This window comes from Amia ocellicauda, chromosome 12 (genome assembly GCF_036373705.1).
Source record: "Amia ocellicauda isolate fAmiCal2 chromosome 12, fAmiCal2.hap1, whole genome shotgun sequence".
Classification (NCBI taxonomy): domain Eukaryota; kingdom Metazoa; phylum Chordata; class Actinopteri; order Amiiformes; family Amiidae; genus Amia; species Amia ocellicauda.
The window spans coordinates 28633701-28658109 of record NC_089861.1 but is presented as its reverse complement, the minus strand read 5'-3'; the positions used below and the strand labels follow the sequence as shown (position 1 = coordinate 28658109).

Here is a 24409-nt window from a genome sequence, read left to right as displayed (position 1 = left end):
ACGGGGAAGGCATTAAGTATGTTAACCACTAAGTGGCCGATATAGTTATGCCTTTTAAAAACAAAAAACAAAAATGAGAAACAAAATCAGAAAGTGTTCATATGCACACAGTTTCCGAGGTCCGGAGCGCCGAGAGCTCTAGTGCTGCAGCCCCGACACTGTCAATGCGCTGCCATTGCTTTAGTTTTCTAAACTGCTAAAAACTATCCAGACTACAGTGATAATAATCATACACATGTTCATATCGTCCGTGTGCCTCTGTGTATAACGAACACATGTGGCGTGAGCCCTCAGTATATCCGTGGAGTGCTGAGCCTCCTGCCCATGACGGACCAGGCCGCAGAGTAGTGCAGTGCAGTGGTCCGGACCAGGCCGCAGAGTAGTGCAGTGGTCCGGACCTCGGAAATTGTACGCAGACGAAGGCATAACATATACATTTTCAAGCAGCATAGCTATACTCTGTGGTTAACAGACATAATCCCACTCGTGTATTGTACAGAATACTAAAAACAGGAAACCATGTGTACCGGTGTGATGACGGGACACGGGGCGCTGTGCTCGGGGCTCCGCTGGGACTCGGCCCGTATGGAGTAGATTTTCCTCCACAGCTGAGCGCACAGCCGCCGCCACAAACCTGGGTGGAGAGCCCTGGCACCTCCCTGTGTAAGCAGACTTGTTGTCCCAGGTGAAGGACACGCTCTGGCACTACAACCCAGGCCTGTTCTAGCCTTGGGTCTGGCCCCTTAGAGGGATTGCTTGATAGCCTGGGGTCTGTTGGATGCTGTAGTAGCCACTATTCAGTCGGCGAGAGCTTCTACGAGGTCGCAGTACTTCTACCGCTGGCAGACGTTTCTCACGTGGTGCCAATATGGGGGTCATGACCAAGTTACTTGCCCCATTGGGGGCATATAATTTTTTTACAGGAGCTGTTGGACCAGGGCAAGTCCCAGTCCACACTTAAAGTGTATCTGGCAGCCATCTCTGTCATGTCTGGATTAATGGGGAGCCCCCTAGGTCTCATTTCCTGGCTGCACAGTTTCAGAAGGGAGCTTGTAGGTTGTGGGCTCCTCTCGCCCCCTTCACTGCGTGCATGGAGCCTTGATGTAGTGGACACACTTTCCCAAGCCCCATTTTAGCCACTGCAGTCAGCTGAACTCAAGTTAGTGTCATTGAAGACTGCATTCTTGTTGGGCAATCACCTCTGCAAAATGCATGAGCGAGTTACACGCCATGTCTGTAACTCCCTTCGTGTGTCCATTTTGCAGGAAATGGCTCCAGGATTACACTCCAGCCTAACCCTGCATTCTTCCCGAAAGTGCTGTCTCCATTCCATTTAAACAGGCCTATTGAGTTGATGGCTTTCCATCCTCCTCCTTTCTCTTTGGAGGAAGAGAATCGGCTGCACCTGCTATGCACCGGGCCATCAGGTTATACCTGGAGTGCACTAAGGACACTTAGCTCTCTGAACAGATGTTTGGATCCTATGGGGCACAGACACAAAAGGCCAGGCACTTTCAAAGCAGCGCCTCTCACACTGGATTGTGAACACTATTACGATGGCCTATGGCCTGGTGGTACACTCAACTCGAGGCGTAGCCACTTCGTGGGCCTTTATTCAAGGTGCCCCCCTGGCAGATATTTGTGCGGCTGTGAGCTAGGCCTCACTGCACACAATGGTTTGGTTCTACGTGCTGGATGTACCGGCCCCCTCCATTGGGAACCCTGTGTTGGCTTCAGTTGAGCCTCAGTAGCCTATGGGCACTGAGCTGCTCCTGGTTTTTGTGACTGCCCTGTAGACATCACTCCCAGGGTTTGTCATGTGGCCTTCAGGTATGTTGCCTCATAAGGCTGGCCTGCATATAGTTTGTTTTACTACCACATATATTGAATTGTTATTGTGTTGCTGGGGTGCATGGGCATGCCCTGTACTCTGCTATGTATATAGTTCTTAGGACAGCAGGTCTGTGGCCCCGCTTGCTGTGCTAGTGAGCAGGGGGGTTGCTGCTTCTGCTTCTAGCGGAGGGCACTCGATCTGGCTCTTATTGCTCTTAGTGTATATACAGTTAAGTCCATAAATATTTGGACAGTAACATAATTGTCATCATTTTGGCTCTGTATGCCACCACAATGGATTTGAAAGGAAACAATCAATATGTGCTTTAAGTGTAAACTTTCAACTTTAATTTGAAGGTAGATGCATCCAAATTGGGTGAACAGCATAGGAATTACACCTATTTTATATGTGGTCCCCCCAATTTTAGGGGCTCAAAAGTATATGGACAAACTAACATAATCATTAATTAAATTGTGAGTTTCAATACTTGGTTGCAATCCTTTATAGTCAATGACTGCCTGAAGTCTGGAACCCATAGACATCACCAGATGCTGGGTTTCTTCCCTGGTGATGCTCTGCCAGGCCTGCACTGCAGCTGTCTTTAGTTCCTGCTTGTTCTTTGGGCATTTTGCCTTCAGTCTTGCCTTAGAAATTAAAACAAACCAATCAGGGAGATCGCAAAGACATTAGGTGTGGCCAAATCAACTATTTGGTACATTTTTAAAAAGAAAGAAAGCACTGTTGAGCTCAGGAACACCAAAATGCCAAGAAGACCATGGAAAACAACTGTGGTGGATGACAGAATAATGATTTCCCTGGTGAAGAAAAACCCCTTCAAAACAGTTGGCCAGATCAAGAACACCCTCCAGGAGGTAGGCATATCTGTGTCAAAGTCAACAATCAAGAGAAGACTTCACCAGAGTAAATACAGAGGGTTTACCATAAGATGTAAACCATTGGTAAGCCACAAAATCAGGAAGACCAGATTAGAGTTTGCCAAAAAGCATGTAAAGAACCCTGTACAGTTCTGGAACAACATCCTATGGATAGATAAGACAAAAATGAACTTGTACTGGAATAATGGGAAGAGAAGAGTATGGAGAAGGGAAGGAACTGCTCATGATCTGAAGCATACCACCTCATCTGTAAAGCATGTTATGGCATGGGCATGTATGGCTGCAAAGGGAACTGGTATTTATTGATGATGTGACTGCTGCCAAAAGCAGCAGGATGAATTCTGAAGTGTTTAGGGCTATATTATCTGCTCAGATTCAGCCAAATGCTTCAAAACTCATTGGACGGCACTTCACAGTGCAGATGGACAATGACCTGAGCTTACTGCGTAAGCAACTCAAGACTTTTTAAGGCGAAGAAGTGGAATGTTCTGCAATGACCAAGTCAACCACCTGACCCGAATCTAATTGAGCATGCATTTCACTTGCATTTCACAAGGCAAAACTGAAGGCAAAACACCCCAAGAACAAGCAGGAACTGAAGACCGCTGCAGTACAGGCCTGGCAAAGCATCACCAGGGAAGAAACCCAGCATCTGGTGATGTCTATGACTTCAGGCAGTCATTGACTGCAAAGGATTCTTTAACCAAGTTGGGTGTAACTACCCTCAAATTAAAGATGGAAGTCTACACTTAAAGCACATCTTGATTGTTTCCTTTCAAATACATTGTGTTGGCATACAGAGCCAAAATGATTTTTTGCTTGAAATTTGCTTGAAATACATGAAAATATCTGCCAATGCAACAAGACAAAATACAACATATTGAAGTCATATTTTCTTAGAAACAAGTGTTATTATCTTGCTTGTTAAGGAAATGTATCTTATTTTAAGGATGGTTAGATTTTTTAGCCTGGAAACAAGATAAATATACTTGATAAGACTTGTATTTTTTGCAGTGCAGTTCTGCTGACCTTCTAAAATTTCACTAATGCCATTTCTCAGGTGCTGGCAGCTGTTGGCAGTGAAAGCAGGCCCTGTCTCGGAGCCTTTACAACCACCAGTGATTTGCTTGTTTCTACCTCCGATGTTGACTCTCAATTTGTGTTTGTAGAAAGTGGTGGCCCAACCGAATTCATGAAGGGATGCGCCACCAAAAACATGTGTCCCAAGAACATGCTGATGACTTCAGGAAATAACATTATGAAGGGATTCAGCTGTTGCCAGGGAAACCTGTGCAACAATGCCAAGCCTGCTGGACAGAGTCTCTTCCTCCTGCTGGCGTCTCTCATCCCCATCGCCCACTTCCTCTGAGCGAAGGGCACTCAGACACCGCTCTCTCGACTGCTTGACTGCTGCACTGATCATCTCAGCTCACTGCAATGCTGTGTGTGTTTGTGACAGGAATCAGTCTAGAGGAATCAGTCTGGAGGAATCAGTCCCCTAGTGCTGTGTCAGACAAGTCTGGTCTAGGAAGTTTAATCTAGTACATTAACTTGATAAGAGGTAGAGTAACAGGCAGCAGAGCGATTTATTATTACTCAATTCTTTTCATAAGTGGAAGGGGTGCCATGCATGTAATTTTACTGTGATTGTGTTATTAAAGTGGTTGAAACCAGGTAAGAAAAATATAGGGGATGTAGGGAACTAAATACACAATGTGTTTAAACTGACTATTCTTGTTTACACCATACCAGCATGTGGAGCAATTTCCTTGTTTTATCGCTTTTGAAAGAATATATGTTGAACAAAAGGTTTTGATTCTGTAGTGCTGCTTTATTCAATTGAAAGCTGTATTCTGTTTTCATTGATTACTATCATTCATTTTATTTTTTGCTATGATTTTTGTCTTCAATTAAAGGCTTCTGAAATAATATTTTAATGTGTCTAGATTTAGTTGAACTTTAGGTAGCGAAAGATGTATCAAGAGATGAGTCACGGACAGACACACCAAATCACAAATACAATAATACAAAGATACCTGTAAATCATAGATTGGAGTTATAAAAATGTTGACTGGTGCAATTTTACATTCTATGCATAAGTAGTAGAAAGTGGTTTCTACCATGCCTTGAATCACAAATGGTTATTATTTGGTCTTTAATGCAATTTCAAGAATTCTAGCATTTTTTGTCTTACCATTTTCTCAAACCACACAATACAGAAGGACCTCTGTGTAGCGAATGATTAGATACTTTACTCTCTTGTTTCAGAAGTAAGGTACAGTACGGCCATGTTGAGTTCCTGACATTACAAATAAGCTAAATGCTATCCGCTCCCGTGTTTTCTTTACACTATCGGTCACAACAGAGGACGTTCCTGCTCCCTCAAGATCCAGGCTTAAACGAGATATTTAAGGTAGGTAACATACAACTGTAGTTGTTGAAGTATTCACATTATGTTTAGAAAGTGATATTCAGCAATATTTTTTGTTTATAATAAATACTTCCCAAATTTGATTTTGAATTGATTCAGCCAAGAGAAAACGGCAGAATCGAATTAATATTGCCAAAACAGTCTTAGACAAAAGCAGACAGTTCTCCCCAAAACATAGTATTATTATTAGGCGAGGCGAGGCAGCTCAGAGTCGTAAGTGGCGCTTGATGAGACTTCGCCCGGAACTGAGAAGAAAGGTGCGGAGCCAATGGAAACAGAGTAAGAGTGAACAAAAGTGCACAAGGGAGACCGGAATGTTAATAAGGTGATTGACAGGTGAGAAAGGACAATGAGGGGGGAAAGGAAAGACAGGGAGACAGCGGCCTCTAGTGGACAGAGAGGGTGATGGCTGAAAACCATGACAGCCCCAGAATATCAAATATTAATTATCGGTGCTGTTGAGGTGGAGAGAGAGATGGCATCTTTTAAAAGAGCATACTCATAGGGTACAGGAAAGAGGACCAGGACAAAAGGCGAAAGGTAGAGGAGTGTTACAGACGTTATTCATAATTGATTTCACCTCACAGCTCGCCTGTTGTGTCGAGTGATGCTTGTGTGTGACCTCAATCCATTAAACAAGCTAGCTATTATTATTTTAAGTTCAGTTACTTAATAGTTGTGTGTCATGATGAACGCTGTGATGTTTGGTATCAAAACAAAGCTCAGGCTTTCCTCTTACACACATGTCATTTAAACCTTGCTGAAGCAAACCAACCGGTGTTTAATTGAGGTATACAGCCACGCAGAAGGACAGGGTCAATCCCCAAAACCCCAGTAAATGGCATAAACATTTCGAAAACACGCCCATTTTCTACATGTAAACCTGCAGTTACCGTGTAAATGCTAATTTGACGGATTTTAAAAGTGCAAGATAACTGGTCCGTTTATTGTGGGTTTCAAGGTAAAGTAAGTTGGTGATGGCCGTTTCATGGTTAACGACAATGGGGATCACTTCTGTTTCCAATTATCATTATGATGTCTATATAGTTTTGGGTCTGTTGTGCACTGTTCTGTACTGCATATCGTGTTGTAATCCTAACTTTATAAAACACTTCTATTAACGGCTTTCAGCTTCATCCGTGACATGGAAAACCACTGATTAAAATCAGAAAGAATGGCACAAGACAATCCTTTGCCCTTTGGCTGCGGGTAAACAGCAGCTTGTGCAATAAACTGAGCATGTAAACCCGAAAGGGAGAGGGTAATTTAATCTGGGACTCAAGCATATTGTCTAGACTCTAGAGAGAGGTCAAAACACACGTGTCAGGGATATGTATACTAAATTAAATGTAGATATGACAGATATAAGTGTATGTTTATGAGGATTAACAGATTCTAACAATTTATATATAAAGCAATAATCCAGCTAAATCAGATGAAGTAATAATTAATTTTAGATTTATTTTTTTATTTTTTTTTGTCGTGGAGGGTCACGTCAATTTGATAGCTACCCTACTGCCAATTGCCGTCCAAATGATGATGATTTACTAGTAGTTAAAGATTTACTACAGTAGTTTGCCAGTTGTCAGCTAATGATTTTTGATAGTATTGTATTTATTATTTATTTATTATTTATTTATTTAATATGCACTATATTATTTTAAGTACTGAGTATTTTTGGTGTGGGTTATTTAACCTAAACTGTTGATTAGTTATTGCTGTTATTTCAATGTACACATTGCACTGTTTACATTTGCATTTATTACTAAATGTATTTCTTCAAAATGTAAAGTGTATGTTAAAGTGCAATAAATGTTCTGTTATGTGCATTATTTAAATGTCTGTGTGTCTTTGTCACATCTCCTCTCACATCCCCTCTCACTTCTCCTCCCTCCTATTCCCCAGCTCACCTCCAGAGGTCATCATCACCAGAATACTGAACTCAGCTTCTGACTTTCCTCAATCATCCAATTAACATTCCAAGTCACCATGTACACTTCCTACATCACTCTCTTCTCCCATTGGTTCCCACTCCCTACCTCTGTTACCTGCTTCCCTCTGTTCCTGTATATATGTCTGTGATTAAGCAAAGGGGTTTCAATCTGTAGTTCAGCCTCCCGATAGCAGAAGGCATCAAACTAACTTGAGACTTCCCTTACCGAGGTCTTGTGACCATGGCAGAAGCCATCTTTAGGTATGTAAATCTTAGCCGCCGGAGTCAAGTGAGGGGTAAGAATACCTGTCGGTCTGCAATTGGTGTTCCACTGACTACCGGGGTGGGGCGCTGCATACATATTTCTCTGCCAAGAAATAAAAATAAAGGGAATGCGCTACCGTGTTCAGGGTTGGTCCTAGGCAGAAGGTGAAGGCAAGGCGGGAGGGAGAAGTACTTTTGAAAAGGATGTGCAGGAGCCTTATTGCTGTTTTTTTTTTTTTTTTTTTTTTTTTTTCCTCTATGGGTTTTTGTTTTCTCTTCTAGAGTCCCTCAGTTTCCTTAACTTATTGGAGAGTTTTGTCTTATTATTGATGGTAATGGCTGTGCCTTAGTATGAGTGATGTCCTTATGTGCCTTTACTGTTGTATTCTGTTTCATTGAATACTCTTCTGGGTTTGTCTGTATGTTCCCTTGATTCACCACTGGGCTGTTTACTGACTCTTCCTTCTGGATTTGCCCCTTTGGACTGTTTGCCTGGTTTCACTACCATGATTGACTCTATGCCTTGGTTCCCCTTGCCCTGTCCATGTAACTGTAGTCTTAGTTTTACCTAAACATTTTCTCTCCACCATAAAGATGGGCACCACCACTAAAATGTTTTTCACCTATGGTCTCCAAAAGGCTAGGGCCAGCCCTGTTGGAGTATGCTGAAGTGTACAGACCATACACAAATACCATAATTAATTTCTTGGGTTGTTGGACTGTAATTCACCAACATTTGCAATTTACCAAAAAGGAATTTGTGGAAGCAAAAAATGCACAAGAAAACAAAGGGGAAATGTAAGGGCACTGCTTATTCTGCCTCAGCATCCTGTCTCTGACCTTGGTAAGCAGTGGGGAAAACTTGCCCTGGCATGCCTGCCACATCCCTGACAAAAGCTTCATCCGTGGACATAGTTTTCCTGTATATAGGGATTTCTGTCATAGACCTTCCACTGCCATACTGAGAAGAACTCTTCTATGGGATTGGGGAATGGGGAGTATGGTGAGAGGAACAGATTTGTGAATCATTGATGAACCAATTACAGACCAGAATATCATAGTGGAAACTAACTTTGTCCTAAACAACAATGTAACAGTGCTGCTCTGCCTGCACTTCTCTCTGTCCATGGGTGGAAAACTGCTTCTCATAGGCCATCCATGAACATCAGCAGATGGCTGGTATTTTATGGACCAAGAGTAGCATTGTGGTGAAGGATCCCATGGCGGCAAAAAGTGTAAGACTGCCCCCACGCTGGCCAGGGATATCCACAAGATCATGGTGGTCAATAATCTTGCAACCTTTTTGTCTTCACTTTGTGAGGTTAAACCCTGCCTCATCCACATGTAATTTTATTGTACTGTCTTGTTTGTTCTAATGCATATCGTTTGAGTACAGTAAACAGGTTAGTCAGCACATTAGTCTGATAAGTTTATAGTAATTTCCCTATTTTCATTTCTGAAAGTTCAGACAATTGATGCAACATTGTAATGGTAGAGGTTTGGCTGTGCTCTCAGCCCACCTTCCCTCATTGTCATACCATGTACAAAAACATGGTCAAGTACTATGGCACAAATCTCATCACAAGATCTTCCTCTCCCTCATCCACCTCCTCTCATTCTCACTCTTCCTCTACTTCTCCTTTTAATGTCATCCATTGTTCCAAAACACCGGTGAGATTACCGGTAGCCTTTCTTATTCATGGAAACATCCTGATTGCTTGTTGACTACTTATGACTGTTAGTGTTTACAACTGTGTGTTGAGTGTTTCAGGTGTGATGATTTGAGTTTGGTATATTGAATGGCAATGTTTTCTACATGACCACATGGTGACAATTGTGCTTTACAAAGAGTTGTGTGTAGAGTTGCTAAATTAAACAAATTTGTATGAAAACCGGTAAATGGTGTACATAGGTAGGTGTAAATGGTCTTGATTCTAGAACTTTGCAAAATGGTTTTGTGTATATTGTTCATAGAACCAGTTTTAGTTAGCAAGACTACATGAAACGTAGTTTTGAAGTGCTCTCAAATCGAATTAAAATCGCATCATAATTTAGGCGCCAGTGCGGATTATAACAATAGGCTGATTGATAAATAAAGAAGTGGTACAGAATTAGAATTGCTATACATTACCTTGTGGTTTTGACTTGGTCATCGCCCCTTCGTGTCAGTGTATATATTGCGTTACTAGCGCACAGCAGGATCAGTTCACCAGACTCGCACTGTCAAAATGAAACTGCTCGTGACGCTGCTGATCTGCGCGCAGATGTATATCCCAGGTGAGTCGTTTTAATCGTCGCTATTCGGCTTCCAATTACACATCCATGAAAATGGAACTATACTCTTTTGGATTGAAATGTATCAAATAGTTTCCATTTAAACCGTGTTCTTGAGCTGTCAAATCTATAGCACCCGGTTAACATGCAATTAAAAATACGCCTAAACTTCATAGCATTTCAGTTGCATAGTTTAAGTTATTAGTAACTTTAGGTCATATCACGGTTGATTTACTAATTTAAACGAGTTATATACAGAATATAACTTTTTTCTGTACCTGTAAACAGACTATAATTAACCAACCATATAACCACACAATCATGAAATATGAGCATGCAATATAAATGTTTACTTTATGACTAATATTCATTTTAATTTAGACGAATCAATTGACTTTAATAAAATGATTCCAACTGGGTAATGACATTTACTTATTGAATTGATATTTTAAAGCATATTTGCTAAATTGCGTCCATTTATTAAAATACATTAGTTCCTATTTTCATGTTTTATTCTATATATCAAGACATTTAAACAATACAACTAACTTGTGCTCTGCTTGTAGGTGAACAATATAGTAGGGGAGACAGCTGTAACAAGGGGTCAGTTGTAACACCATTTATGTAATCAGTCAAGCTAGTCATTCACTGTGGACACGCACAAGTTGCTTTCCTCCCTGCCTGCGAGAAATGAACTGACTGTACCAAAACCGAAAGATTTTATTCCATAAAATACAGAATTGTAGCTATTTGTAAATGTTTACCAATGTTTTCACATTCTCATACATTATGAAAATTAATGAGTACTCTCAAATGACACATGTCTAGCACGTGTCTTGTCTTTTGTCTCTTTGGTCATGGCTCCCAGAGTTGGGGTCAGTTGAAACGCATGTTACAGTTGACCCCATACAAAAAAGGGGACCATAAAATTTGTATTATGGTCTGAGTCCCCATTAGATTTGAATAGGATAATACATTTCGTTCTGTAATACAATGATGGACTTAAAGCCAGAAATTAAGTGATATCTTTTTCACTTATTCAAAATGAATAGTTGGAAGTGTCTTTGAAAATATTTTAAGAGTAAAATAAGTCTTAACTTATTAAATTATGCCTTGAACTGCACTGTATTTTTGCACTTGGTATTGTGTTTATATTTTCTAAGTCGCCCTGGATAAGGGCGTCTGTCAATAAATAAATAATAATAATAACTACAAAATCATATTGACCTACATGTGCGTGTGTGTATAGAGTCTCAAGGTTTATTTATACTCTGACAAAGTGCAATGAAAACACTTAATGGATAGTGGAAAGCAAATATATCAAAAAGATTGTAAAGAGTCCAGCGCTAGATATATGAACTGTCACAGTGAGGACTTTTTCAAAACATTTCCAGCTGTAATAAAGCATTTAAGGCTACTAATTGATGTTCTTGTTGGAAAAAGTTTTATCTGTAAACAATATATCAATTAAAATTTTAATTTTATTTAAATATTATGTTTTTTGTGATTTTATTAATTTCACCGCTGTTACAAATCACAGCAGACTGATATAAGTTGTTTGTATTATATAATGACCGAAGCATCTCAAACAGTCTCGGAGTAATGGAGCAAAAGATTAAAAATGTTACAACAGCTGTGCCTGGTCTCCCTAATATAGTAAAGTCACAGGTTGTAAACACTCTGTGGGATTATAAGCAAACGGCAAGCACAGCGTTTTTCTCCAATTAATGTTTGGGTTATTGCACTTAGGGTCGCAACGCATAAGTGCCGGAGGAATATTGGACGTCGCCGTTAAATTATATGATATAGTGAAAAAATCCCAAGGTAAGTCCAAGAGTAAGGAATGTTGCATATTATGCTATTTTAAAAAAAAATGCTTTGCTATGGTTACCTGGCTTCTTCCCTAGCTTTTCCTGACGCAGCAGTATTGGCCTTATATGTCCCTTGCCTCCGCATACCATTCCATAATTAACTTTAGTGCATATATATATATATATATATATATATATATATATATATTATAAACCAATCAAGTAAAGCGCAAATGCTGTGAAACGCATTAAATGCGTTCATAATCGTCAAACGGACCCCATGTGCGGTCAGATTGGTCTTGATTTTGTCCCATTCAATGCAATGATGACAGTCAGATCGGGTGATGGCTGATACATTTTGCAGTAGAACATAGATGCCTCTAAAAATAAAAATAAACTACTTAATAGTTTTGTACTATTCTATGAACAGATGGGTTATATTTTGGCAATAGGCATGGGTGTAGCAACTCATTCACTTTGTTTCTGCCGGCTTAAATACAATTAAATATTATAAAATTGGAAAAACTGTTTAAGCAAGTGTTGATTTGAATATAGTAAATATCTGAATTATCAATAACACTATTATTTTGTTGCTGAAAAAGTTCTCATGTGTGAACACTGTACTGAGGGCAAGGACTGCAAACCGCAGCACTGCACCAGCACAGAATTGGTCTGTGCTGCCAGCACCATCTCTGGTAAGGGAATTGTAGAGTACACTTTGAATCATTGACATACACAAGCTGATCACAGAAAGATTACGTAATTGAAGACATATAAAACAAGTATCTTATTTTTTTCTTGCTTCCAGTAATCTGACCATCATATTTATTTCATTAATCTGATATTTAAAAGTGAATCGTATAATCCCACTCAGCCTACATCACAATGAAAATTAAATTGGTCCTGTAGGCCTATTCACTCAACTAACCAGTCAAATAATTATATTATGAATCAAGTATTCACGTACACACACACACACACACACACACACTTATGTGTGGTCGCCTTCAATATCTTTTTAATCTTTTGGGATCCATTGTGGATATCTTCATTTGTACAACTTGCAATCTGTCCGTCCAACTGTCATTTTAAATTTCAATTTTCTTGATGTCACATTTTAATTCGTTTTTAGATTAATTTCTTTGTCTGTCTGTTCTTGTTATTCCATGCTTCTTTGTGGCGTCTGCAGTTTATGTAACATTTTTGCATTAAGTGACCAGGTTTCACAGCCATAAGTTAGCACTTGTATATTGATCAAATAATTTTCTGTTCAGGCATATGGGTTAATTTCCTTTCAACAGCGTGTTGTTTCTTACAAATGCACACCATTTAACTCTTCATTTCGCAATATCTCAGTGTAGATTGATTTGTTGTCCAAGTAGACAAGTTTTGACGTCTTCAAATATCTGTTCATCTTCTTCAATGTTCTTAATTTGTCAAAGCTGGTAAATTAGATTTTCACGTATACAATTTAAGTTATGTCTCAAATGATATTACCAGGACTGGAGACCATCAGTAGAACATCTAATCTGTTATTATACATTTTTCTTCAGCGCACGGAAAAACCTCTCAGGAGAAGGGATGCGCACTGATGGAAAGCTGCGGACGTGTTAGCTCGGTCCATCTGGGTTACCACGGGAGGAAAATTTTCAGCGTAAAATGCTGCAACATTGAAAAATGCAACCCTGTAAACGAACCAGGTAATGAATCAACCGCACCGAATAATAATAATAGGCTGAGTTAATATTCTGAGGTCGATGCTATTGTCTGACGCTAACTTATTCTATTTCTGTAGAGCCGCCAAATAAAGCAACGACTAACAACCATGAGTGTTTCACTTGTGATACAGAAGTCTGTAACACGACGCTGAAATGTCAGGGGGAGGAGGACCACTGTTTTAAAACCACTGGTAAGTTTCTGTAGTTCTGCAAATCTGGAATAATTTAGACCTATATTGAGTGACTTCAACTATGTAAGCCTTTTACCACACTCGCGAAGTGCAAATCAGGGACGTGTCCTATGGTGTTTTATGTATGTCCAAACTCCGCTTTCTTTGACTTATGACAAGAAACGCAGTATAGGGTACAATATTTGTAATTTGGTATATTTCCTATACACATGTAAATTGGAATTTGTAAACTGCATTATGATTGGAACTGTATTGTATTATTGCACTTTGTATTGCTCTTATGTTTTAAGTCGCCCTGGATTAGGGCGTCTGTTACAAGAAATAAATAACAATATCAAAACATGCCCTTTATGCAACACCTGGCTCCCCTATTGCGAGGAAGGGGAACCTCAATTCCACCCAACCTACATGCCAGGGTCGGGTGGATTTTGGGACTGCCAACTTAGAAACCATTTTAATAATGTGCTAGTTTCTCTTGTTTTCTTTATTTGTACGCTATTTTGCACCAGATTGATTTGTTAGGAATGTATTGAATGATGCCCTGGGTACGACTCGCTTATAATCAAAATCTAGTTCTTTGAAAACTGATGTGATCATTTATGAAAATCAATTATAGAAAATCATTGAAAATATAAACTCCGAGATGTAGATGCTCATTCCTGCCAAAGAAAAAATATGACCATCTGTTTTCCTAACATGTTTAATATACATTTGTAGCCTACTTTAACATTATCTGAAATGTATTTTGTGATATCTTCAAATGATTGAGAGAAATCTTGGAATACTACAGAAATCTTTGAAATAACTACAAGGACGAGTCAAACAAAGCCTTTGCAACTCCCAGCTGTTAATTTGTGTAACCTTATGATTTCGCGTTTGTGTTAGTTTTTGAAAAAGGCAAAACGGTAGCTGCAAAGGGATGTGTTACCAGCAACCTCTGCGCAGAGCGGTCGTCAACAATCGTTGGTAGAGCACTCGCCATGGATCTCAACTGCTGCAAAGGAAACCTGTGCAACAACGCCAAGCGTGCTGGACAGAGCATCTTCCTCCTACTGGCGTCTCTCTCACCCATTGCCCTCTTCCTCTGAGCAAAGGGCGCTCAGACACCGCTCTCTCCACTCACTGCCCGCTTCTGCAGGGAGTATTTTAATCGTGACTAATGACGGGCCATTTCAACAGGCCGTAATCAAGGTGTGTCATTCCAGTGTTGTAGGCAAGTATGGGTGCAAAAGATTAATAGTTGAGATGCAATCAATTAGAGGTAGAGCAAGGAGCAGCAGAGATATGGTAGATAACCAGTCTTTTATATTATGAATGCATTTATTAACTCTGGCAGTGCAGTTATTCTTTCTGTGATCGTTCTATCAAGTGTAATCTCTAACAATCTCCAGGGGGTATGGGAAACTAAATATAATTATTATTTACATCATACTAATACCTATTGTAAAACATTAATTTGATTAAAGTTTAAATCAAATGTATGTATAATTCGTGTGGTATTTCAAGTTCAACAATAATAAAAATATATGTACATTTTATTTTGTGCTCATGCTGTCTCATTTGGTACATTGATTTCTCCCAGAGAAGTTTTGATTTTACCTTTTCTTTTTAGTGTTATTTTCTTGATTGTGTCCGTATGTGTGTTCTTAAAGGGTCCTATTAGCTGGTGTAGCACTATCTAAAGTGTGGTGCGCGCAGGAGCAATCAGTCATTTCGGCGACTATACTGTCAGCCCAACCCCCCCCCCCACACACACACACAGTGTTTTGCCGGCAACCCCACCAACAATCCCCCTCACCCCTGAGCTATTGCAACATGTTGCACCAATTCAACATTTCTGGTTTGTTTCCTTTATGATTGTGAAGACATGAGAAATGGAACAATGAGAGTAAGATTTATTGTAACTTGTAATGTGAGGTGTAATCATGTATTAATAGTATTAGTAGTAGTAATACTGTTCTTCATAATTGATAATGATACAGAAAGTAGTGATATACTTTTTGTATTAATTAAATGCTTCTGAAAAATGCTGAACGTGTGGCCATGTATTGGTTGTTCTGTTCAGGGAAAGATTGATTGACGGATTAACAGTAAAGTTGAGGCAAATTACATGCAAAAACTGAAATTCATGAAAACAAATTTCTCTCACTTGTTGTCATTTTAGATAAAGAATGTAGTCTTCCAAAGCAAATAACCTCATATTATAGAACATGCTGAAAAGAGATGTTGCACTCCAAAATATCAATTATGAATAAAATAGTAATTAATATCACTAATTATGGATTAATATGGTTATGATTAGTTCTAATAATGTTGGAAATCGTATGTTTACAAGAGCAGACAACACAGCCATTCCCATTATTGCTTTTCTTATATAATTACTATACTTACTGAAAGATAATGAGCAGGAGTACCTACGGTGGCCCTGAAGTGCAAAACACAATTGCAAAAAGAAAAACGCAATTGCAACAAGAGAAACAAAAACAAAAAGCAGAACACAATTACAAAAAGAGAAACACAAAAACCGTTCTGCTTTATGTTTTTGTGTTTCTCTTTTTGTAATTGTGTTCTGCTTTTTGTTTTTGTTTTTGTTGTACTTTTGCGTCCATTCCTTTTCATGTTTTAACCATGACCAGAAAAATAAAAAACCAACGGTTGTTGTATTTTTAAAATGCAATGTTGAATACCAAAATTTGAATTAGAAACACAAAATGCTGCGCACAAAATTAAATATTGACTTCTTTTCAGATTTTTGTTTATGACTTTTTGTACCTTTATTAAACATTTTTAAAAATGCACAAATTAATATGGAAAAAAGTAGATTTTTCCGGTTTTCTTAAGCCAAATTAGACACCCTGAAATAATTTTCCCCGATCTGTTGAATGAGAACAAAACGCAAACGGACATTGCAGAGTGTTGGGCGAGTTTGTTCGGCGAGGAGTGTCAGAAGATTTTGTGCCAGTCATTGTCTGAGACGGGAGGTTTCTGACACTCAGCTCTGCTTAAAAAAGCCTGCTTGAACCAGAGCGGATAAGAACTGATAAGGCTTATGGGCTATTATATATTGTGTTTCATTTAAATTGTTCCATCACTCTAGACAGAACGAACCTATGGTCGTAAGTTGATGACCGGTTATTTGGCAGCAAAAGGAATTTGAGCTGCTGAAAGTCGGGTTGGACGAGCACTCCGGACAGTAGATCTGCCATACCATGAAATGTAAGCCATTTTTATTATTATTATAATTAATTCGTATTAATTATTTTTATATCCATCAAAACAGTATTGAATTGCCCCAGGGGATTGTTATTTAAATATTATTATAGTTTGCATTACCTCTGCTACTTCTACTATTAACAAATATTGGACAAATAATTCAAACATGACATGTAATTCTTGCAGATTTTTTTTCCCTCTTTTTGTCATAAGGTGTGCGGAATCTTAATCCTATACCCTACCGTGCTGCTTATACAGGACTCAAACTCCATTTAGATCAAAACGAAAAGCTGGGCATGTTTGGAATTACACATGTCCTAGCAATTGATGGCTATAGCAGCAAGATCATGGCTTATGCCTGTATGCCAATAAAGAATACGCTCACTATTTATGAAGAAGTGTACAGGTTTGTATTTCAAAAGACTTTCTGGCTTGAACATATATTACATCTGAATATATTGCATATAGAAGAGTCAGTGTTGAGTACTGCCATTCCCACTTTGAACATATCATTTAAGGCCTGCTGTAATCAACAATGGAATGTGGGACCAAATAAGATTAAACCACGGCAAAGAGTTCTTCTTTACTGTGTTTATTCAAGAGATCCTTGCTGACCACAGAGTGAATACAGAAACATCACCTTATCATCAGACCCAATCAACAAAATTAGGTGTTCCATTGTGTTGTGGTTTAGATTTGAAGTATTACTGTTCTGAAGACTCAAAACTTTTAAAAGGATAAGAACAAAGTAGTACTATATCTATAAATTGCAATAGATTAAATATCAAATTAATTATTTGGTTTTAATCACTTGCGAAAAGTGCTGGTAATCCTCACAAAAATAAAATTACTAGTTATTTATTTTTACAAACAACCAAAAACCCCTGGAAATCACTGGTTGTATCCATCTTCAGACCGACATACAGTTTTTATTTATACATTTACTTATGTTTGTTAACTATTTTAGTTGATTTTATTCTAAAATGAGATATGTCATATTTTTATTGAAAGCATCTTACATTTTTAAAAAACTTTTGCTTACAATGAAATCACAACAGTGGTACATATACTTGAGTATTTAGATTTTCTGCTACATGTACTAAAGTACATTAGAGAAAGAGTTTACTTGTCACTCCACAACATTGTCCTGCTGGTACTGAATGATTTTTAGTCCACTGTGATATAACTGATCACCTGTTTTATCACTTGTTTATTCACCAGAATCACACAATTGAAAGGATGTGGCCTGAAATTAATAACAGGTTTAATTACCCTTGGAAGGAGGCTCTTGTCCAGCTGGTTGACCAAGAACTCATTGATATGGACTGCAACTTAACAAGATACTGTGTGTCTAACCCTGTCTGTCAACTGTGTCATCTGGGCATAAGCATTGTTCCCATTGTTCCTGCACCTACCTTCCCAGTTTCTGCTTCCCCTCATAAACCCCTCACTGCCCTCACTCGTCGCGAAGTGTTGTCAGCTAATCCTGCTTCACCTAGCCTTCTCCTTGTGCTCCTTGCTCCTTGTTTCCTGCCTCTTCTATTTCTCCCTCTTGCTCCCAGTCCTGTCTCTCTCGCTCACTCCCAGTCCTCTCTCTCTCTCTCTCTCTCTCTCTCTCTTTCTCCCTCTCTCTCTCACTCCCAAGCCTGTCTCTCTTTCTCTCTCTGTCTCTTTCTCTGTCGCGCGCACACGCTCCCAGTCCTGTCTCTCGCTCAGCCTTCTTGTTCTTGACCATCGCCCGTGACCTCGACCACGTCCTCGCCTAGCCCCTTTGTCCTGTCAGCTGCCTGTACGAGCACTGCACCTGGGGCCTTAACTCCCGTGTCCTGCAGGCCTCCCTGAGAGACTGTAACAGAACACTTCGCCATCAACATGGACCCAGCAGAGCTCTTCTTTGAGTTACACCAGGGAAACCATCCCCTTATGGATTATATAAAGGATTTCAGCACTCTGGCCAGCCAGGTGGATTTCGATGAAACCACCCTTAAAGACCTTTTAAGTTTTGGACTTAACAAGCCCTTGTCCACCTGGCTCCCTGGTGGTAGATGTGACTTGTCTCTGGTCACATTTATGCACTTTGCTATTCAGTTGAGTGGCCCGATCCCGGCCACGCCCACCGCCGAACCAGAGGTCCCAAAGAAAAGAAAAGAAAAAAGAAAAACAAAGAAAAAGGTACCTGTCCTGGTCCTGGCCACCCAGCCAGAGTTCCCAGTCTTGGTCCCAGCCGCCAAGCCAGAGGTCCCGGTCCCGGTCCCGTCAGCTTCTGCTGAACCAGAGGTCCCGGTCCCGCCATCATCTGCTGAACCAGAGGTTCCAGTCCCAGTTCCGGTGGCTGAGCCAGAGGTCCCGGTCCCGTTAGCGTCTCCCAAACCAGAGGTCCCAGTTCCCAGTTCCGGTCCCGTCTGCCATGCCAGAGGTCCTGGTCCCGTCAGCGTCCACCGAACCAGAGATTCCAGTTCTGGTCCTGTCTACCCAGCCAGGGGTCCCAGCCAGAGTGCCCGGCCACCATGGTCCAGCCCGATACCCCAGTTCCGGTCCCGGGCTCCGCAGTCGTCCAGCCTGATGCCCCAGTTCCAGTCCCGGCCGCCGCTGTCAAGCCAGTTTTCGCCTTCCACGGCTCCACCTCTTGAGGCTTGTAAGACTTCACCTCCTGAGGTCTCGGCTTCTATGACTCTGCCTCCCGAGGCTCCCACAGCTCTGCCTTTCACGGCTCCGCCTCCTGAGGCTCCAACGGCTTTGTCTTCCACGGCTCCGCCTCCTGTGGTTTCGGCCTCCTTGGATCCGCCTCCTGAGTGTCCAGCACCTCCTCCTGGTCCTCCGGATCCTGCCTCTGTCCGGTGGCCCCCTCCTGGTCCTCCGGATCCTGCCTCTGACCGGTGGCTGCCTCCCGGCCCTCTGGATCCTGCCTCTGTCCGGTGGCCGCCTCTCAGACCTCCCGAACCTGCTCCTGTCCTGTGGCAGCCTCCCAGACCTCCTTACCCTTTCCTCCTTCCCGACTTCTCTTTTACCTTTGTTTCTGCTCCTCGGCCTGTTGGCCTTCCCCACCGTGTCCAGCCCAGTTCAGCTACACCGAGTATGGAGGGGGAGTACTGTCACAGTTCCCTAGCCTTGACCCTCTTTCCCTACTAGAAGCTGCCACTGTTCCCCTGCCTTTTCTTTCACCCTTTCACTGCTTTCCTTTGTCACTTTTCCAATTAATATTCCTCCACACCCATGTGCACTCCTGTTCCTTTCCTCTGTTCCCTGTCTGTCAACTGTGTCATCTGGGCATAAGCATTGTTCCCATTGGCCCTGCACCTGCCTTCCCAGTTTCTGCTTCCCTTCATAAACCCCTCACTGCCCTCACTCATCGCAAACTGTCATCAGCTAATCCTGCTTCACCTAGCCTGCTCCGTGTGCTCCTCCATCTCCATCTCCATCTCCATCTCCATCTCTCTCTCTCTCTCTCTCTCTCTCTCTCTCACTCCCAGTCCTTCCTTCCTTCCTTCCTTCCTTCCTTCCTTCCTTCCTTCCTTCCTTCCTCTCTCTCTCTCTCTCTCTCTCTCTCTCTCTCTCTCTCTCTCTCTCTCTCCAGTCCTGTCTCCCGCTCAACCTTCTTGTTCTTGACCATCGTGTCATGGGCAGGGTGTGATTGGCCATTAGCGTTAATTGATCACTTATTATTGATTTACTTATTATCACTCTTTTCATTGAATTATTGTGTTGTGCACTCTGTTTATTATTCATGATTGTTTTATTTATGAATTATGTTCTTTTTTACTTCCTTATTGTTTCTAGTTAATTTGGTATTTGGGTTGATTATTGGTTTAATTAATTGCTTTTGTTGCCAAGCGCAAGCTGCCAGACCACATTCCCACATGGACTAACCTGCACGCTTTCTCATTGGTCGCTTTTACCTGTGCCCCTATTTCTCTATTTAGTATTTAAGCCCAGGGAAATGGTCATTCAGCAGAGAGCAATGGACTACTGAGCAGGACATTTGGTGGAGAGGGGAACCAAGGTGCAGTGCTGGATTGAAGCAACCGGCAGAGTGAGTGGAAGACTGGGAAAGCAGTGAACGGCGAAGATTTCTCCAAGCACAGATTATAAAGGAAGGGGCATTCTTCCATGTGGTGTCACCTATTGTGAACAGAAGAGCCTGTAAAACCTTCTGGTTGCTTTCTGTATTTTATATTAGGAACTTGGGTTTATTTTTTCTATTTTGTCTTTTTCTTTTTTGTTATTCTGGGTAGGTTTTTAGTGTTATGTGCACATTTTATTAAAGGCATTTTAATATAGGTTTTAGAATTACACATGCCAAATTCTTAAGGTTATGTGCTAGTACAGTCTTCATACCCTGTTCTAGCTAAATATAATAAATTGTTACTTTGTTTGAACTTGCCTTCCATGTGGTGATGTTCTGGGGTCCGGTCGAGCCTGCCCGGGGAGAGAACTGACGGAGGCGAATGAGGTCCTCTTTCGTTAAAACAAAAGGGGTGGCGTGAGCGTGTTGCCCCTACGCACCCTATAGGCGGTGACAATCGCCCCTGTGACCTCGACCGCGTCCTCGCCTAGCCCCTTTTTCCTGTCAGCTGCCTGTATGAGCACTGCACCTGGGTCCTTAACTCCTGTGCCCTGCGGTCCTCTTTGAGAGACTGTGACACCTGGATCAACCACAGGATTCCTGGTAGGCTAAATAATGTTTAAAACAACTCTTGACAAGCAGTTGACATTCATAACAAATTTTAATAATGGTTAACATTCCCCAACTGTTACAGGAAAAGGAATCGGCTTGCACAGGGTGGTTGTGCGAACAAAATCTCCGCAGCACTACTGCCCCATGGAACTGAAGCAGCTGATCGATTACATGGACACAATGACAAGGGTTTCTGCCTTTGGAATGGACCCCTTTCATAAGTGTGCATGGGAAGGCTACAGTGGAACAACTGTTTTCTGAGACATCACTTATTTGCTCAATAATGCAGTCAACATAAAAGTTTTGCCTTTTAAAGAGGCTTTGATCTCTCTAGTCAATCTAACCAAAAGATACTCATAAAGGTCATGCTTATTTGCTTATATATGCTATTTTCTTTCAAATGCTATTTCTAGAAACTTAAAACAAAATGATAAATGTACTAGTTTGATGCTGACAGACGCAATTAACAAAATCTTACATCTGTTCTTGTTTTAACTGAATCCGCTGGGTAACAAAACTTTAAATATGAAGTGTCAAATAAACCGCTGAATTAAACTTTAATCACTGAACAGCTAAACACTTTTTTCTGAGTAATGCAGGCCTACTCTACCTTAATGATGTCACTAAGAGCTAACAATGCTTCAGAAATATCTGCTGCAAGAAAGACATTGTTACTGAGATCTTCCTCCCTGCGTTTCAAACACTGCGATGCAGTAGCCATCCACTGATGAACACAAAGTTTACATCCCATCAGGCTTATACAGCAGGTGGCAAAAAACGGTTGATCAATGGGTCCTGCAAAATATAGAATGTCACAAGAGTCAGCTGTACAATTTGTACATATAGTGCAGGGTGTGAGTTTAAAAAAAAAAAAAAGATTTGTCCTGGGTACCTTAAAAAAGACACATCATGTAGTATGACACATAAATACTGATTACCACATGCTTTCACTTTCTGTTAGATATACAGTGGCCCCCAAGTGTTAGTACATGCAGCACAAGATTGCAAGCTAAATATTACAACACCTGAACTTGTGATCTTTACAGAAGTCATTACCAAGTGTCCAAATAATTTGCCTTAATTTTAAAAGGTCTACTGTATTATAATTTAAAAAAATGTTTCTTTGTAAAATATGTTCCTTGAAAAGGGTGCTTATCTTTCTTTACAATAAAGGTTTATTTTTTTTGTTCTCTAATGCAATGGAATTCATACATTTGACAGTGCAGCTTAAGTGTCCAAATACTTTAAAAATAATAATAGTAATAATAAAAAAAAAAAAAATGATTTGCATACCACATTTACCCTTGCACATTATGCAAGTGAAAGTTGCTTTTATTTTCTCCGTTTGGACTTCAGTCAAGGTTTTGGCAGATGTTTGACTGGACATCTCAGAAAGCTCTTTGACAGTTGAGATAACTTGCTGAAGACCCTGTGAGGCTATCACCACCTCTTCTATCTTATTATAGACACCTTGAAGACCTGAAGTCTTGTCAACTTTTTGACTAAAAAGTAATTCTAAATAGATTAGTAGAGATTGTGCAGGTGAGAAATTTACTCACAAATGTTGATTCTGTATCTTCTCTTGCTCTTGCTGCCTTGAAACTTGGTGAAATCTTGCTCTGCAATGGCAAAAACCTTGTGGACATTCTGCTTCCAGTAGGGGGACACTGAGAATATGGGGATGACATGACCCAATGGTTGCCATATCATTCTTGATATTTTAAGCAGCTTAAAAATACAAACAAAAATAAAATGTACCTTTAGTTCCTTCAGAGTCAAGTATCTCATTACCCTGGGCATCGGTGAGAATTACAGGATCATAACTGCCAAGAGCACATTGAACTTTCCCGACAATGCCATGTACTGTAGCCTCACATTCCATGAAACGGACTACCACCATCCTGCTCGGCCTCAGTTTTCCATTCACTAAATCAGCTATGTAAATGGATCTGGAAGACATAATACACATTACAAATTCAAACACAGACACACAAACACACACACACAAATACACATTATACACTCACCTAAAGGATTATTAGGAACACCTGTTCAATTTCTCATTAATGCAATTATCTAACCAACCAATCACATGGCAGTTGCTTCAATGCATTTAGGGGTGTGGTCCTGGTCAAGACAATCTCCTGAACTCCAAACTGAATGTCTGAATGGGAAAGAAAGGTGATTTAAGCAATTTTGAGCGTGGCATGGTTGTTGGTGCCAGACGGGCCGGTCTGAGTATTTCACAATCTGCTCAGTTACTGGGATTTTCACGCACAACCATTTCTAGGGTTTACAAAGAATGGTGTGAAAAGGGAAAAACATCCAGTATGCGGCAGTGCTGTGGGCGAAAATGCCTTGTTGATGCTAGAGGTCAGAGGAGAATGGGCCGACTGATTCAAGCTGATAGAAGAGCAACTTTGACTGAAATAACCACTCGTTACAACCGAGGTATGCAGCAAAGCATTTGTGAAGCCACAACACATACAACCTTGAGGCGGATGGGCTACAACAGCAGAAGACCCCACCGGGTACCACTCATCTCCACTACAAATAGGAAAAAGAGGCTACAATTTGCACAAGCTCACCAAAATTGGACAGTTGAAGACTGGAAAAATGTTGCCTGGTCTGATGAGTCTCGATTTCTGTTGAGACATTCAGATGGTAGAGTCAGAATTTGGCGTAAACAGAATGAGAACATGGATCCATCATGCCTTGTTACCATTGTGCAGGCTGGTGGTGGTGGTGTAATGGTGTGGGGGATGTTTTCTTGGCACACTTTAGGCCCCTTAGTGCCAATTGGGCATCGTTTAAATGCCACGGCCTACCTGAGCATTGTTTCTGACCATGTCCATCCCTTTATGACCACCATGTACCCATCCTCTGATGGCTACTTCCAGCAGGATAATGCACCATGTCACAAAGGTCGAATCATTTCAAATTGGTTTCTTGAACATGACAATGAGTTCACTGTACTAAACTGGCCCCCACAGTCACCAGATCTCAACCCAATAGAGCATCTTTGGGATGTGGTGGAACGGGAGCTTCGTGCCCTGGATGTGCATCCCACAAATGTCCATCAACTGCAAGATGCTATCCTATCAATATGGGCCAACATTTCTAAAGAATGCTTTCAGCACCTTGTTGAATCAATGCCACGTAGAATTAA

At 40.8% G+C, this 24409-nt stretch overlaps 1 protein-coding gene, 1 long non-coding RNA gene and 1 pseudogene across 3 annotated transcripts; 2 read left to right on the top strand and 1 right to left on the bottom strand.

The window, feature by feature from the left end:
- Positions 1 to 7268: 7268 nt before the first annotated feature.
- LOC136764133 (uncharacterized) lies at positions 7269 to 14890 on the top strand. Of its 2 annotated transcripts, XM_066717950.1 has the most exons (6): positions 9574 to 9635; positions 11382 to 11456; positions 12046 to 12138; positions 12997 to 13143; positions 13239 to 13352; positions 14238 to 14890. In XM_066717950.1, the coding sequence occupies exons 1-6, from the start codon at positions 9587 to 9589 to the stop codon at positions 14438 to 14440; spliced, it is 681 nt and encodes a 226-aa protein (XP_066574047.1). In that variant the 5' UTR covers positions 9574 to 9586; the 3' UTR covers positions 14441 to 14890. The 2 variants fall into 2 exon arrangements, 1 of the variants encoding a protein (XP_066574047.1); XR_010821147.1 differs by lacking the exons at positions 9574 to 9635; positions 11382 to 11456; positions 12046 to 12138 and adding an exon at positions 7269 to 7355.
- Positions 14891 to 16234: 1344 nt separating this feature from the next.
- LOC136764046 (uncharacterized) lies at positions 16235 to 18331 on the top strand (annotated as a pseudogene).
- A 3079-nt stretch (positions 18332 to 21410) lies between these two features.
- Positions 21411 to 23180, bottom strand: LOC136764132 (uncharacterized). The gene is made up of 3 exons (XR_010821146.1): positions 22999 to 23180; positions 22800 to 22907; positions 21411 to 22035 (listed from the first exon to the last, which is right to left on the bottom strand). It is a non-coding gene; the product is annotated as an uncharacterized LOC136764132 (long non-coding RNA).
- Positions 23181 to 24409: the final 1229 nt, after the last annotated feature.

Excerpts from the sequence above, each read along its gene's own strand:
- LOC136764133 (XM_066717950.1), top strand. The coding sequence starts at position 9,587 with ATGAAACTGCTCGTGACGCTGCTGATCTGCGCGCAGATGTATATCCCA. Across the intron at positions 11,457-12,045 it reads TATAGTGAAAAAATCCCAAG|TTCTCATGTGTGAACACTGT; the intron begins GTAAGTCCAAGA and ends TTGCTGAAAAAG. Across the intron at positions 12,139-12,996 it reads TGCTGCCAGCACCATCTCTG|CGCACGGAAAAACCTCTCAG; the intron begins GTAAGGGAATTG and ends ATTTTTCTTCAG.